Genomic DNA, 15,227 nt, shown 5'->3' with positions numbered 1-15,227 from the left:
ATTTATTAAGTTTTATTGTCAAAAATCTAATTACGATATTTTGAATTTGATTGAAATATCCTCCTTGGCCTTTCACACAGGGTATCTCCACTGTGTGAAAAGCCCTGATACGGCCAATATACCCTCTAGACATTAATATCCACTGTATGAACATAGTTGTTAATGCAACCTGTAGAGGTTCACAGAGCATAGCATGGGTCAGAGGAGATCATCAAATCAGCAGCACTGATCTTGTTCAACCAGCCCTCCCACTAACCAATAAGTCTATCAGATGGTCAACAACATGAACGGTGTTCAGTCCACAAACTTCAGCAACATAGAAACCAATGAGAGATTATACTGTATGCGACTTAAACAATAAACAATTAAACAATAAAAATATACAATTTGACTGGCCTGTGTTCTTTTATTATTATGCGTGAGAATTTGTATTAAATAGAACATGTTAAGTGTGTATTTGTGTGTGCATCTGCAAGTAAAATAATTACATTGGCATATATCTGTATACTGTGAGTTGTGGTCAAAATTACTTTTTCATTGAATTTAATCAGATTTTTTTGACAGCCTCTCTTGATTTCTTGCTGAGCAAGCAATAAGTGAAGACAAATTAGGGAGGTGGATGTGTATTCAGGGTAGGTTTTGGCCATAGACAGTAACTTGTTGGCACTCTAAAGCAAACAGTAGAATGACCATCAGTGTTACAAGTACCCTTTTGCTTATAAAGTACCAACAACACAATGTAAAAAAAAATCTAAATCTGCTTTAGTATAAGTGTTACCAGCAATAAATAAATCAGTAAAATTAGTAAAAATTCTCAGTCTGAAGAAAAAAATGTTCCACATGACACATTATCATTATTATTATGATTATCATTAAATATGACGTTATCAGATTATTATTGATTATTATTATTATACAGCCTAACGTATATCAGGTTTTATTTTCTAAATGTAAAATCTTAACCATGCAGAGTAAATACCTGCCAGTGAAATGTAGTGTAGAGAGAATAGAAGAGAATCCTTGTAACTTTCCATCTCTGTCCCTTATCTATATAAAAAGAGTGGGAAACTATTATGTCTGACTTTTGCCTATTACCTCTAACTTTAGTTATCTTTATTTTTTATCCACTTCTGTTATCTACATCTCCTCTTCTTTAGTGTTATGTCCTGTTAGTCAGCATACTGGGCATATTGCTTCACATATTGTTCTCGCGAGATTTCCCGCGAAGCAGCGACAGCGGGACTTGTGTGGTGTGGACCCGACCCGTGTGCATGCTAAACAACACCTAACTTTGCCAACTTCATGTAAAATCTTCCCAACTTCTGTCGGTATCGTCGGTTGTACTCAGGAATCTCCGTCACCATGAGTATACTCGCCAAAATAGCAGAGATTGAAAATGAGGTAAGGTATTAGTAGCCGGCTGTCAAACCCGATGAATCAGTCACGTTATAGCTACAGGCTAACCACTAGCTAGCTGTAAACGCTAGCAACCGTTAGCCTAGCTCCCACAGCTGGGCTACGTTTTACTCTAAATATTTTCGGCCCTCAGTTTCTTGACAGGTTACGTGTATTGAAAGTTGCTTTAAGTGCTCATTGGCCTCGTAAATGCTTCATTAATCAGAATCAGAGGAGGTTGATAACCCACATGCTAGTGACATTAGCATAACGCCGCTTAGAGCTGGCTCCAGATGCGGTTTGGCTAACGGGTGACCAACCGCTAACTTTACCGGTTTGGTATTAAGACATCTAGCATACAGATTAAAGTGTGTTTCCCGTATCACACGAAACATCCTAAATTATCTTGGTAGCCGTTTTTTGGCAGACATTGTTTTCGACGTGTCAGTGTGTGTGTTTCCTTTTAATAACTTGGTCAACTAAAATTGCGTGTAACAGTGCCTGACTGAAAAACACAGTGTCCAAAGGAAGCCGCTTTAAGCAATTTAAAAATCAAACGGTATAAAAGTAGTCCTGTCTATAAACTTTTAGGAAGTGTAAATGCACTGTCAGGGCTCAGGTTGAGATGGGGCCAGGTAAACAAGTGCTAGAAGTTTAGCTCACTTGTTTGACGTGTATAAAAAGTAGAAGAAGAAACGTAAACTTAACTATAACTCTGTAGGTTGAGTGATAACCACTCACAAGATAACTTTAGACTGGTGCAATATTGGATTAAGTAGGAGGTGATACAGATAGGAATGGTTTAGGAAAACATCCCATTAAATGTTTTAACAAAAGCCAGTTAAGATCCTCATGTTTCATAGTCATCTTTGAATTATATCCTACCAGCTAGGTGCTTAAAGGATGGGATAGGTTTACTCTTTTTTAAATCTTGTTTTAGACCAAGTCAAGTGCCACTATTAATGATGTGGGGATCGACTTTTACTTTGTCAAACCTCAGCGTGCTATTTTTATTCATTTTTTATTTAAATTTTTACTTGACCTTATTTAAAAAAAAGTTGCTGGGAACTTGCAGTATATGATGTTGAAAGTTTCAGTTGATTTTCTAAAGGCATTTGAACAAAGTTTTGTGTTGGTGCTGATTATTGTAGATGGCCAGGACGCAGAGGAACAAGGCCACAGCTCACCACTTGGGTCTGCTCAAAGCCCGTCTTGCCAAACTGAGGAGGGAACTCATCACACCGAAAGGAGGCAGTGGTGGTGCAACAGGAGAAGGTAAGAGGATGTTTTTCAAATACTTAGCACAGTTTGTTTTTCCTTTTGTTGGTATTTTTCACTGGGCAGAGGTGAAGGGAGAGTCTGTGGGAACACTCTGCTCCTCCTAGGTTGCAAAATGTTGACAAATGTATCCTTTTTATCGGGCATCAACCTCTTGTCTATGGTCTTGTTGTAAAAATGCAGACTGATGAAACGTCAATATGTACTCAGTTGGTTCCCTTAAAAGTACCAGTGTGCAATACTACTCTCCGTCATCTAAAGCATCACAGTGGATGTTTTTTTATTCAAGTTTCTGATTCTTCTTTGTCTTGTAGGTTTTGATGTTGCCAAAACCGGAGATGCTCGTATCGGCTTTGTTGGTTTTCCCTCAGTGGGAAAGTCAACGCTGCTAAGTAACCTTGCAGGTGTGTACTCTGAGGTTGCAGCCTACGAGTTCACCACTCTTACAACAGTACCTGGGGTTATTCGCTACAAAGGAGCCAAAATTCAGGTACAAAAATGTGTTATTTGTACAGTACCTGCAAAGGTGTTTTCAGTTTGGTATGTTGTCAGTGGGGTGCTAATTTTACTTTCTTCTTCTCCCTCAGCTCTTGGATCTCCCAGGAATCATTGAGGGAGCCAAGGATGGCAAGGGCAGAGGCAGACAGGTCATCGCAGGTAATTACATGATCAGTGAGGTTTCTGCTGTGACTGAGAGAAGTTTTGATTTACAAATAAAAAACAGAGGATGATTTCTGGTACATTTAGTTCCTTCCCTAACAATATTATGCATTAATGTTCCATTCAATGAGACGCTTTTAACTTTTTTCATTACCGTGTGCTGTTATGTGTTTTAAATGGCAGTATGGTGATGTTTAGAGGCTATGATTTAAACAAATTTGTTTGAGCCCAAAGGGTTTCCTGACTACTCTAGGGGTACAAGCTTATTTTAATGAAGTTTTAATGAAGTTTTGATTTACTATTGAATTTCTTTAGTAAACAGTGTACAGTATGACAAACACGTACAGAAGCATATAGACAAAGTAAAATCTCACCAGTGTTATTAATAAACGGTTGCAGATGCAATTTGTGTCTTCTATGTGATTCATTCATTCTGCTCTTACTGATGTCTGGTCCTTCTTTTTGTTTTAGTGGCACGAACTTGCAACCTAATCCTGATAGTGCTTGATGTGTTGAAGCCTCTTGGTCATAAGAAGCTAATAGAACATGAGCTGGAGGGCTTTGGCATCCGACTTAACAAGCAACCACCCAACATCGGCTTCAAGAAGAAGGACAAAGGAGGCATCAACTTCACAGCTACAGTATGTCTCACACAGAATGAGATTAATTAGATACAGAAACACAAACTCATCAACATTTTTACTTTTAAACAAGTCAATTAACTGAATAATTCAATGCTGATAACATTTTTTTAGTTGGTTAGAGTTAGTTATGTGTGTGACAGTAATAAATGCTGGTTGTCGTCTTGTCATTCAACCAACTGATGAGCCAGAAAAGGGAGATTATTGTGATTCAAAACCATCACTCTTTATTGACATGCAGGATTTTAGTCGTCAGTGTTTTTCTTTAGTGTACTGTCAGTTTGTTTTAATAATGGGCATTTTTTCTGGCATCCCATTAGTTTAAACAAATACGTGAAAGCCTTCAGGAATCGATGTCTGTCTGTACAAAGAAGTTATTTAAAGGTTTGCACTGATCTGCAGACGCATAAGATGTCTGTCACCTTGTTAACTAACACTAAAACGCTTTTCAATTCTGCCCTCTGTTGGACATTTATAATATTACACTTAACTTAGTTGCTTCTGCACCTTTATTCTCCTGTCCTTCTGCAAAATGTCTGCATTTCTTTTTTCTTTGATGAATTGCAAAATTAGCTTTATATTATTTTACTGATTTTCATGATTAGGATTTTCTTTCCCATTGCTTCACTGTCTTGTGTCGGTCGACATCATGTCTGTTCTCCTGTCTCTCTCCGTAGTGTGCACAAAGTGAGCTGGATGCTGATACTGTTAAGAGTATCCTGGCAGAGTACAAGATCCACAACGCCGACATCACTCTGCGCAGTGACGCCACAGCTGATGACCTCATTGATGTGGTGGAGGGAAATCGGTAAGCTGCTGAAGTGCTAGAATGGGCCCTCCTTAGTCATTCCCAGTAGGTGTGGCCTGCTTGCATCTTAAATCCTATTTCAATTCCCACTAGACCAGTGCAGATAAATTTGAAAATGCTATTTATGGGTTCAAACCACGCTTGCATTTTCAGACCACTTACCATTTTTTCATACGTGTGCAATACATAAAGTGTAGTCAACTGTCATTTCTTACTTGAAAACCTATAGATTTACCGTTTCTGAGTGTAATTATATAAACACTCAGCAAATGCATTAAATCAAGGATATGGACAATGTAGGTTGGGGCATTTATACCGGGTCTCCCTCTCTGCTGTGTCTCTGCATTTTATTGCAAGGCACCTCACATGGCAACAGCATCACCTCCCTGCAGTTATAATGAAACAAAGAATTTAGTCTTTCCTGCATAAATGCTCTTTTTGCCTTTACAGGCAAAAGACTGGAATCAGAGACAGCATAATGTACACCAATATTCCAGTAAGATAAATAAAACCTGTAAAAGAAAAAAAAAATATACATACACACACACATACATACACATATATATATATATATATATATATATATATATATATATATATATATATATATAGTTTCTGTAAAATGTTGCAACAAAAAGAAACAAACCTGCACTAACCTACATGCAGTTGTATAGAATTAAAGCCTTCACAGGCCTGTATCTAGTCAGGTACCTGCAGGCACCTCACTGGAAACCCACAAAAAGGTGCTTCGAAGGTGGTGTTTTGTTTTAATTTTATTCTATGACAGAACTATCATAGACAGCAGCCTCTTACAGTCTCTTGTCGACAGGGTCTACATCCCGTGCATTTACGTGCTCAACAAAATCGATCAGATCTCCATCGAGGAGCTTGATATCATCTACAAGGTGCCCCACTGTGTACCCATCTCGGCCCACCACCGCTGGAACTTTGATGACCTGCTGGAGAAGATGTGGGACTACCTAAGGCTCGTGCGCATGTAAGATTTGTTTATATAGTCACCACAAGGGGTGTGACTTTAGATCAGAGAGAGTAAATGGTGCAGAAAAAGGACTACGGTATGAGAAATTAATTTTTTGTCATCCAGACTGTAAAATTTGACTGTGTTCATGTGTTCATTTGCAGTTACACCAAACCCAAAGGCCAGCTTCCTGATTACACATCTCCTGTTGTTCTACCTGACGGACGAACAGCTGTCGAGGATTTCTGCTTAAAGATTCACAAAAATCTTATCAAGGAACTCAAGTAGTGAGTATTGTAGATTTGACTTTTTCATCTTTTAAAGGGAATTTTGACCCTTAACAAATAGCTTTGATCATGTGCACAGTGTTAATCACAACTCACTTCAAAAGTTTTTTTTTCCTCCATCCTTTTCTTATTATTTCATCATGTCTTAGAGGGACAGTTCACCCCAAACTCATAGATACATTTTTCTACTCACCTGTGGTGCTATTTAGCCAGTTTATATATATTCCACCAAACTAGAAAGAGCAAGTTAGTTGGCTCGTGTTTGTGACAGCGTGAGATGCAAACATTTATGTCGTCCTCTTCGGCTGAGCTATAACGTTAGCTAGCTCAGTGGTGCTATTTGAGCTGGCAGTAGATGCACGCTTCTGTCTGTGTGGTATACATTTTGCGAGTTCTCCTCAGTAGAAAGAAAATAGTTCCTACATAAAACCATTCACAACAAGGTCTGTGGATTATGTTGAGTAACAGGGTCATGATTTCTAGCAAGAGACATTGTTGTTGAGATTTTCAATTGTATTTTTTGGCACTTTGAGATCCACAAGCCGATTGCCATCTAGTTCCATTATATTGGAGAGAAGGCAGACATCTCTACAGCTGATATCTCCAGCACTCTGCAACTCACACCAAAACTATTTAGATCAATAAAAAATTCAGGTAAGAGGAAAATGTATTATTATTTTTTAAATTATGGAATGAACTGTCCCTGTAAAGGAAGCAATGATTAGTTCTTCTGCGTTCACATGGAATTGGGCAAATGGTAGACAGCAAAAAGATTATCATCTTAGTGAATGAGAGCAGGACTGTAAAATTAGCTGAGCCCGACAGAGAATAATGGTGACAGAAGACAGCGCTGCTATCCAAAGTTAAAACATTTTAACTTTTTGCAGTCCCCTGCAATGGAATTTTTAACCACGTAATGCGCAGCTCCTTCAGACAGGGAGAAAACATCTGGACAGTTACTGGACATTACTAGAACAAACACATAAAATAATAGAAACAAAAGTAATTTCACCTAGAATCTTTTATTCCATTCTTTGTAAGCAATACAACATCACCATTGCATCATATCGTCATGTTTGTTTTATTTTGCGTCCTGCCATTTCATCAGATTTTTCTCCCATGCCGTCCAGAAGGCGTCCGTCCGCCATCTGCCTGATTCCATGTGAACGCAGCATTAGATATTTAACATATAAACATGTTTAAGTATATCTAGAAACTGAAGTCTTATTTTTAGTTCATACAGACAGATTATTTTAAATAGAAATAGAGTCAGCATTCAAAAAGCTATTTTTAGGTCTGGCATTGTGAGTTTTTATTCATGTTCACAGCAAGGATCATTTACATCTGTGATATTGTTCATCTTTTTTCCACGCTACTTCTTACTAAAAGGCATTTATAGAGTTAACTTACACCACAATGATAAGTGGTCATCAAATGGTTTAAAACAACACAGTCGCTTTAATCACAGCTATTGCCCTCTTTATGGCGAGGTATGTCAGATAAGCATTAATTTGAGGCTCCGGATAAGGATCTGAGATGATGTGTTGCACCACCATCTACAAATGGGGGAGTTAAGATCGTCAATCAGTCGATGCGTTAGTGCTGGTGAACATTCTCCATCCTCCAGGGAATTAAAGGGTCAAACAGTGACACGTGTGATTAGAAAGCCTTTGTAACGAAAAGAAGTCATTGTACCCTGTAGGTTATATTATAGTGCAGAAACATTGTTGCTGCAGCAAAGAAAGAATGATACTATCTGTATGAATTATTTTCTGGTCTAATTATAGGGTTTATTACTGCATAATTATATTAATCAACTATTTCATGCTTTTTTGTGGGTCTAATCTCACAGAAAATGAAGCATGCATCCTGTTGACTGCCTCAAAGTAATCATTTTAATATTTTTTTCTTTCAGTGCGCTTGTGTGGGGATCATCAGTGAAACACAACCCCCAAAAAGTGGGCAAGGACCACGTACTGGAGGATGAAGACGTTATCCAGCTGGTGAAAAAATAAAAGGAGCTTTGGTCCACTGCATGGCCCGTGTATCACAAAGTGTTCTGTACAGCTGCTCAATAAATCACCACCATTTCCATTAGAGCATCTCTGTCATGCGACACCCAGTTTTTGCTGTAATTTAAAACCAAAATGACATGAATGTAAGTGTCACGTTTAAAAAGAACCCACAGTACTTAACACCATGATTAGTTCATATTGAATATTGGTTAAGGCTTGCATTAAAATATGAAAGGATCTGTTCAATAAAAACATTAAGAAATCTTGCTTTTTTCAGTCTTTTTATTCAGCTTTCAATGTTAAAACATGTCACGCAATTCTTGTCCAGTACACCCTGCTTAAATCACGATATGTTTTATGCTATCATGCCTTCCTACTAGTGATTCAGTGTTAACATATACGTATCAAGTAAAGTCAGGTTGACTTTATCTCTCTGTTTAAATCAAGATGATCTAATGTGCCACATGTGGTCTGCCTCAGAAGTGTTGCATCATTGAATCCTGTGTTCCCTCACAGTAACATGGTCTCCTCCAGAAACACAGCAGCACTTAGCAACAGCGTTAACCACGACCATTTCAGTCTGGCTCAGAGAAAAAAAGTCATTTGAAAGCGCCGTCCAGCTAAGTGATTTATGTGACATTGATGATGAAGGCAGTTATTCAGGCTGGTGGTCCACCCCCTCTCTCTGCTAGGGACGGCCACTCAGGTTAATCAGTTCATTCACTCAGACGCAGTCTGGGGACATCATACGCCAGCTGTTCACAGCTAACAAGACTCCACAGAGCGAAATAAAGAGCATTTCATCAGAGCAGGGAGCACTTCTGGAAGCTTGCATTATCTGATGTCGATATGTTGCAGCCTGCGTGAAGTGTAGCGGCCATTTTGTGTCTGAGCACCTCACAGTTGCCAGAGATTCAGTGGGTGGTGGCGGTGCATACATAAGTATACAGAGAATGTTATTATATAGTCAGATGGAAATTTGAAAAATAAATGTCTTGAACCAAACAATATTGACGCATACAATTCATCTCAGCGTTCCCAAAGCTTTGTGAGCTTGTTTTGGAGCATTTAGTGTGCTGCAAAGATGTGGTACTCGCCTTTATAATTTCAGCTTTGCTTGTTTAAGTTAACTGATCCTCACATTTCATCTAATATTACACACAAAATGTATCAGTCAAAGATAGGATTGAAAAAATATACAAATTACTTTTAGGGCAGTGCAAAAATATCCAGTAGATAAGAGAGCAGGTTTCACAATCTTGAATATCTGCATTTACCAGAAGAATATGAAATAATATGATGTGCGATAGCAGAGAAAAAATTTCTCGATCCCCAATGAAACAAACTGACCCTGCGTTAGACGAGAAAAACTGCTATGCAGGCCACAAAAGTACTTTTCCCCTTATATAGAAGAAGCCATTTAAATTATCATGAAAGCGATCAGTATTGTCCATTTATTAGTGTTTACATTGATCCTGATCAATCTAAGTGTTGGATGTTTAACAACGATGTTGATGCAACAGGATCCAGGTTCATAGATAAATAAAAAAGCCAGACAAACACTTTCTACAACACTATAACGGTCAACGAGGAAGAAACTGAGTTTATTTGATGTTATAGACTACAGTCTTTAGTAAGCGAATGGTCACCTTTGTAGGAAAAGCTGCAGTAGTTGAGGGTATCGCCTGTCCCGCAGCAGCCGGATCAACCCTGCTCAGACACCACCCCTTCCCCACCCCCTTTTACCCTGTAAATTATAGCAGCACTTTAGCTAATGAAAGAGTTGAAGACCGGGCACTAATAAAAGCCATTAAGTGAATAAAGCACTTCCCCTCTAACAAAATTAAAGAATCTACCCATTTGGGAGAGGGAGGACTCTGTATTAATATTTATGAAATGCGGAACCGGTGGCCCCCCCAAACTCCCCAACCCACGTCCAATCCCAGCCTGACCAAGTCCTCCTTGCCAGTGCACCTATCCAAAGAGAACATCATCAACCCCTCCTAGCTTGAAGGAGGGGCAGGAGATGGGGACTTGAAGGGTGCTGAGGACGCAGCCAGGACAGTCTGTCTCCAGTTGAGCAAGCTGGAAGACCCCAAGACACAGCTCAGAGCTCCCAGTCATCTTCGTCGCCCCTCAGCCAGCTGCACCTAACACCGACTTTGGGACCAGAGGATGGGAAGATCGGTTTCTTGTGAAGACCAGATGTGTAGAAGTGAGTTTCCAAAGGCAGCAGCTGGAGGTCGCAGGAAATTTAAAGTCTCATTTTTGTAGTATTGTATAGATAGTTTGTTGAGTTGTGAGCCATTGTCTAAAGATTTTTTTAAAATGTAATTACTTTGCTTTAAATCATAAACTTGTAATGGTTAAGAACATTTAAGTACAGTAGTAGTCAAATTCAGTATTTCTGAGGTGCATGAGTTAGAACTGTTGAAAGAAAGTAATCCATCTACTTTTTCTGACAAAAGACAAAACTCCCAAAACAAGGTAAGGACCCATATTTATGTATCACAATCATCCATGCATAAACCATCCTGCCATCCCATCAGCCACACTGCATCCCTTCCAAACATCCTCATTGTTCAGAAAAACAGAAGTCTGTTTCAACGCCTCCGCCTACCATTTTCACCCCAAAGCACCCCCATTTTCGTGCCATTTGGTCAACTACAAACGCAGGGTTTCTCCCTGGCGCATCCATATGCACTGTGGTGTAATTTCATCACACAAAGTGGCTTAGTTGCCAGAGCTCTAAGTTGATTATTGCACCATGCCTTCTCATTTTAGTAAGATGTCCCAGGGGAGCCGAAAGAGACACCAGAGAAGGTAACAAGATTGTCAAACCTTTTGGAGAAGCAGCTGTCTTTGCTTGATGGTATCATGACTCTTGACATTGCACTCAGTGACCGTTAACATGGTTACGACTCGATTGCCAGGAGGGGGTTATTTCTTGACTTTAACAAGACAGCAAATGTCCTCTGATGGACAACAGCAATGTAGCAGTCATTCTTGAGTCCATTGGTATTTCTAGGGATCAAGACTTATTTTATAGTCTATAAAGTAAAATTTCAGAGACTGGACAAAATGAAATACTGCGGCTCCTAACAAGATCACTAACGAATTACTTAAACTCTGTTTCCATTGATCAGTTGAAGAAGACCCAACAGACAGATGGAGAAGTAATTTGATTAAGCCAGCATTCCTTAGGCCCTCTGTAAAAAAAATTCTTTAAAATGTTAAATATTTTAATGTATGTATCATAAAAAAGTAGTTTTTTAGACTTTTTTCCAGTCGTGTCTGGTAGAGTTGGGCGTGAAGGGCGGGAGGGTGGGGTTTGACGCAGTTTGTGCGCAGTCGGGGTGTAGCCCTTTTTTTCCGCAGTGAGTGTGTCCTATGACTAATCGTTTTTTGGTTTTTGTTTTTTTCGTTCTGCAGATATTCTTAACCGCAACTGTGTAGCTATTCTTTTCTAATCCTCCTGTGAATCAGTGGTGTGACTTTGCTTTTGAACAATCTGTCAATGGATCTCCTCCCTCACACCTTTGGACTTTTTCGACTCTTGGACTGCAGATACTAATCAAGCCATGGGATTGTCCTTGAAATTCAAGAAACCAGAAAATACTCTGACGATGATGAATTTATTTTAGGAGATTTAATACTTCATGACCTGGCTGACAAAAGCAAAAAGATATATTCTGTTTCAGTGATTTTCACCCTTTACTTCCGTTTACATTTCAACCAACTGACAAAGATTCTAAGTTCCTTGGACGCCTTAAGTTAAGGGGGAAAGTCTTCGATCTGCGTTTTTTGTCTTCGCCCAGGACCCCATTGTGCTTGATCTAACCATGCAGTGCGTCTTCTGTCCATGGTTGTGCCAAGCACCTTGGAGGCTTGTGAGCAATATCGACCTTCTATTCTGAACTCCCGACCAATTTTTAAAAAAACTCAGAATTTCCTTTTCAAGTCAGTGGTGTACTTGTGCGTTTATTCATTTAAATGAAATGAACCTCAAAATAGTGTAATAAAACTTAAATACTTGGAGGAAATTAAAACTATAGGGTATGCACAAAAGGACCACAGTTTTATAAATTTAGTTTTTAATTATGTAATTTTTTATAATATTATATATTTTGTCCTTACGTTATAGTTTTTATTTATCATTCCTGTTGTTTCATCTCATGTACTCTAGAATGCACGACTACGACTAATAAATATCATATAAACATCCCGTGTGTTTTATTGATATTTTTTCAATGTTAGAAAAGACAGCCAAAAATTTTAATTTTAAAAAAGATGGGGCTCACAGGTTTTTACAGCGTCCATATGGATAAAACTGTCATTTTCTAAAAGCTGGTTGGTGTAATGTGACAGATTTGTGGAAACGATCAATTACTGTAAGTGCTCTGTGGCGTTAAACTATATGGCTAGTAATTTCAGACAGTCGAGGTCATATATTAAAACAATGTGCACCCTGTTAAGACCACGGGCACATCTTTGATCTGTAAATCAAATCCTGAGACATACAAACCCATGTGTTTTAAGAGTGAGTTCATGTTCTTGAAATGATGATAAAACTATATTTGTTTCTATACAGCGCTCAGTTACTTATGTTGTCTTGTAAGTCAAATCTTAACTAATGCATTAAACCAATGCATTTTAAATGATTAAACCAGGCTTGTCCTTTCTTTATGGCCTATTTTAATTAATTCAATCTTTGTGTGCTGTAGATGTAAACTGTCAAATATTGATGTAAGACTTTTGGGTTTGAATCAGAATGACCAGTACATCGATGAAGTACACTACAAGTCTTGCCAGAGTCAGCGCAATGTTTCCTGGAGAAATATTTATTCACGTATTTGATGTATCCAATCCAGAAAAATACACCGCTCTTTGTTTCAGAGTTTTTATTTCCGCAGTGTGCCAGGATTAGAATGATAGATTGCCATTGTTGGATAAAGCTGTATTTTATGGGACTGCACTCTCACCGTAGATGAGGTGATGTAATTCCTAGCAGCCGCCTTTATTGCAGTTGTTATATTTATGATTTCAAATGCAATATATATAATGCATTTATCAAGAAATATCAATAGCCTTTTTTTTTTTTACGGCAGACATTTTTCTTGTAATAGTAGGAAAAGCCAAAGAGTTACAAACAATAGTTATGGCTCTGTTTTAGTCAAGCGTCCTAGTAAGTCAGAAGAGTGAGCCCGCATGCACAATATCAGGACCATTTGAACTGAAGCAGCTTAATAGAGTTCAGCCATCTTTCATTTATTTTTTTACACCAGTGCTCTTAGTGTCATGTGTCAAAACATCTTCAGTGAAAAAGCCAAGTTGGAATTCTGCTTTGAGACTGAGGAAGGTCATAAAATGAAAATCAGAAAAGGCCACAGGGTTTAAAGAATGAAAGGGGCAGACAATGTGGCACACATATCTGTCAAACACAGTAACGCTTTTCACTGAATGATATTTAACAAGCTTTCTTAAAACAAAACCTACAAGCAGAATTTTAATGGTATCAAACAAATTCTGTGTTGTGGACACACGTATTTATTTGTATGGCATATACTATAGCTTTTTAGTTACATTTTTATCACATACTATACTATAACATTTTTTGACATTTCAATCACTGTTTTTTTTAAACATTTTAATCTCCCAAAGACTTTTTAGTGACATTTTGATTTTGCATTGTACTATGAGGACTTCTAATGAAATATTTATCACATGCTATACTATGTCTTTTTTTTAATGAAAAACCATGACTTTGACTTTGTTGCATGACATTTTCACTGCATGCTATACAATGACTTATTATGACATTTACCTACCATACAATACCAGGACATGGTTTATGATATTTTCATGACATATTTTACTGTGACGTTTTTCTGACATTTGTTTTCCACATACTTTACTATGATCTGTGTTTCATGACATTTTGATCACAAATTATATATAACTTTTTTTTTGCAACAGCTGTTATGCTATGACTTATTTTCTTTTAATCGCATGTATACTAGGCTGTGACTCGCTTTCCATGACAATTTCATCTCATACTATACAATAAATTTGGATGGTATTTTCTTGAAATACAATCAACTGTGAGTTATTTTCATAACATTTTTATCACACACTATACTAAGACTTTCTTTGTACATTTGTAATGCATGCTATGCTATGACATTTTCATCACATACTATATATTATGACATTTGTATGACATTTTAATCTCATACTATGCTGTGACTTTTTACTGAGGGATGATTTTTTTCATAACATTTTAATCAAAAACACGACAGTGACAGTTTTTTCTGACATTTTGATCATGTACTATAATTTGACATTTTTTGTGACATTTGAATTACAGTTTCTACAGTATGACTTTTATGAAGATTTATAAATATACTATGACTGTTTTATGACATTTTATGCATTCTATTCTGACGTTATTCATATTTCTATAACATAACAAACTAAGACTTTTAAAAATTGTAACTAAACATTTCTATGAACGTTTTTAATCGGATAATATAATGTCGTACACCTTAAACATTTGTGTGTGTGTTTTTTGTTTTTTTATTTAATTAGCTGGACAGTAATTTTCTGTTATTTGCAGGGCCTAATATTATTTGTGAAAATGCACGTGACAACTACGGTATTTTATTTGTTATATATAATGTGGAGAAAAAGACTAAATGTAAGCAGGATTGTGGCGCTTGAGCGCTTGTGTTTTTTTGGGCGAATGTACAATAAATGAGGACGCTGAAGAGTGGAGGCTGGACGGTACAAATCCTGCAAAAGTGTTACAGACTGTTTCCGGATTTGATAGGGAGACTACAAGCTAAAATAATGTAATAAAGGCCTTTGCACACCAGACGAGTTTTTTTTCGTGCGATTAAAATGCGCAGAATTTTTTTTAACCTGTAGCCACTCAATCCAAGCTTTTACACCAGCAATGTAATTTACGAGACTGCGGCTCTTATTTTTTTGGAAGTTTTTTCCAAAGTTTCGCTTCCGACGAGTCAAATGACCAATCAAAATGCTCGTTACTACTACATCACACTCAAAATAAAAAATGGTGGACCTGTGGATTGTTTTGGTGTCTCAGAACACTGTTTTAGACGATAAAAAAGGGAACAAAATACAAAGATAATGACCTGAAGG

General features: G+C 37.6%; 1 protein-coding gene across 1 annotated transcript; it reads left to right on the top strand.

The window, feature by feature from the left end:
- The first annotated feature begins 1,230 nt into the window (after positions 1-1,230).
- drg1 (developmentally regulated GTP binding protein 1) lies at positions 1,231-8,326 on the top strand. Its single transcript, XM_042509213.1, has 9 exons — positions 1,231-1,401; positions 2,547-2,670; positions 2,988-3,163; positions 3,261-3,330; positions 3,805-3,974; positions 4,652-4,782; positions 5,612-5,779; positions 5,926-6,048; positions 7,964-8,326. The coding sequence occupies exons 1-9, from the start codon at positions 1,363-1,365 to the stop codon at positions 8,061-8,063; spliced, it is 1,101 nt and encodes a 366-aa protein (XP_042365147.1). The 5' UTR covers positions 1,231-1,362; the 3' UTR covers positions 8,064-8,326.
- Positions 8,327-15,227: the final 6,901 nt, after the last annotated feature.

The sequence above is a fragment of the Plectropomus leopardus genome, chromosome 20 (assembly GCF_008729295.1).
Source record: "Plectropomus leopardus isolate mb chromosome 20, YSFRI_Pleo_2.0, whole genome shotgun sequence".
NCBI lineage: Eukaryota > Metazoa > Chordata > Actinopteri > Perciformes > Serranidae > Plectropomus > Plectropomus leopardus.
This window is presented reverse-complemented; position numbering and strand designations above follow the sequence as displayed.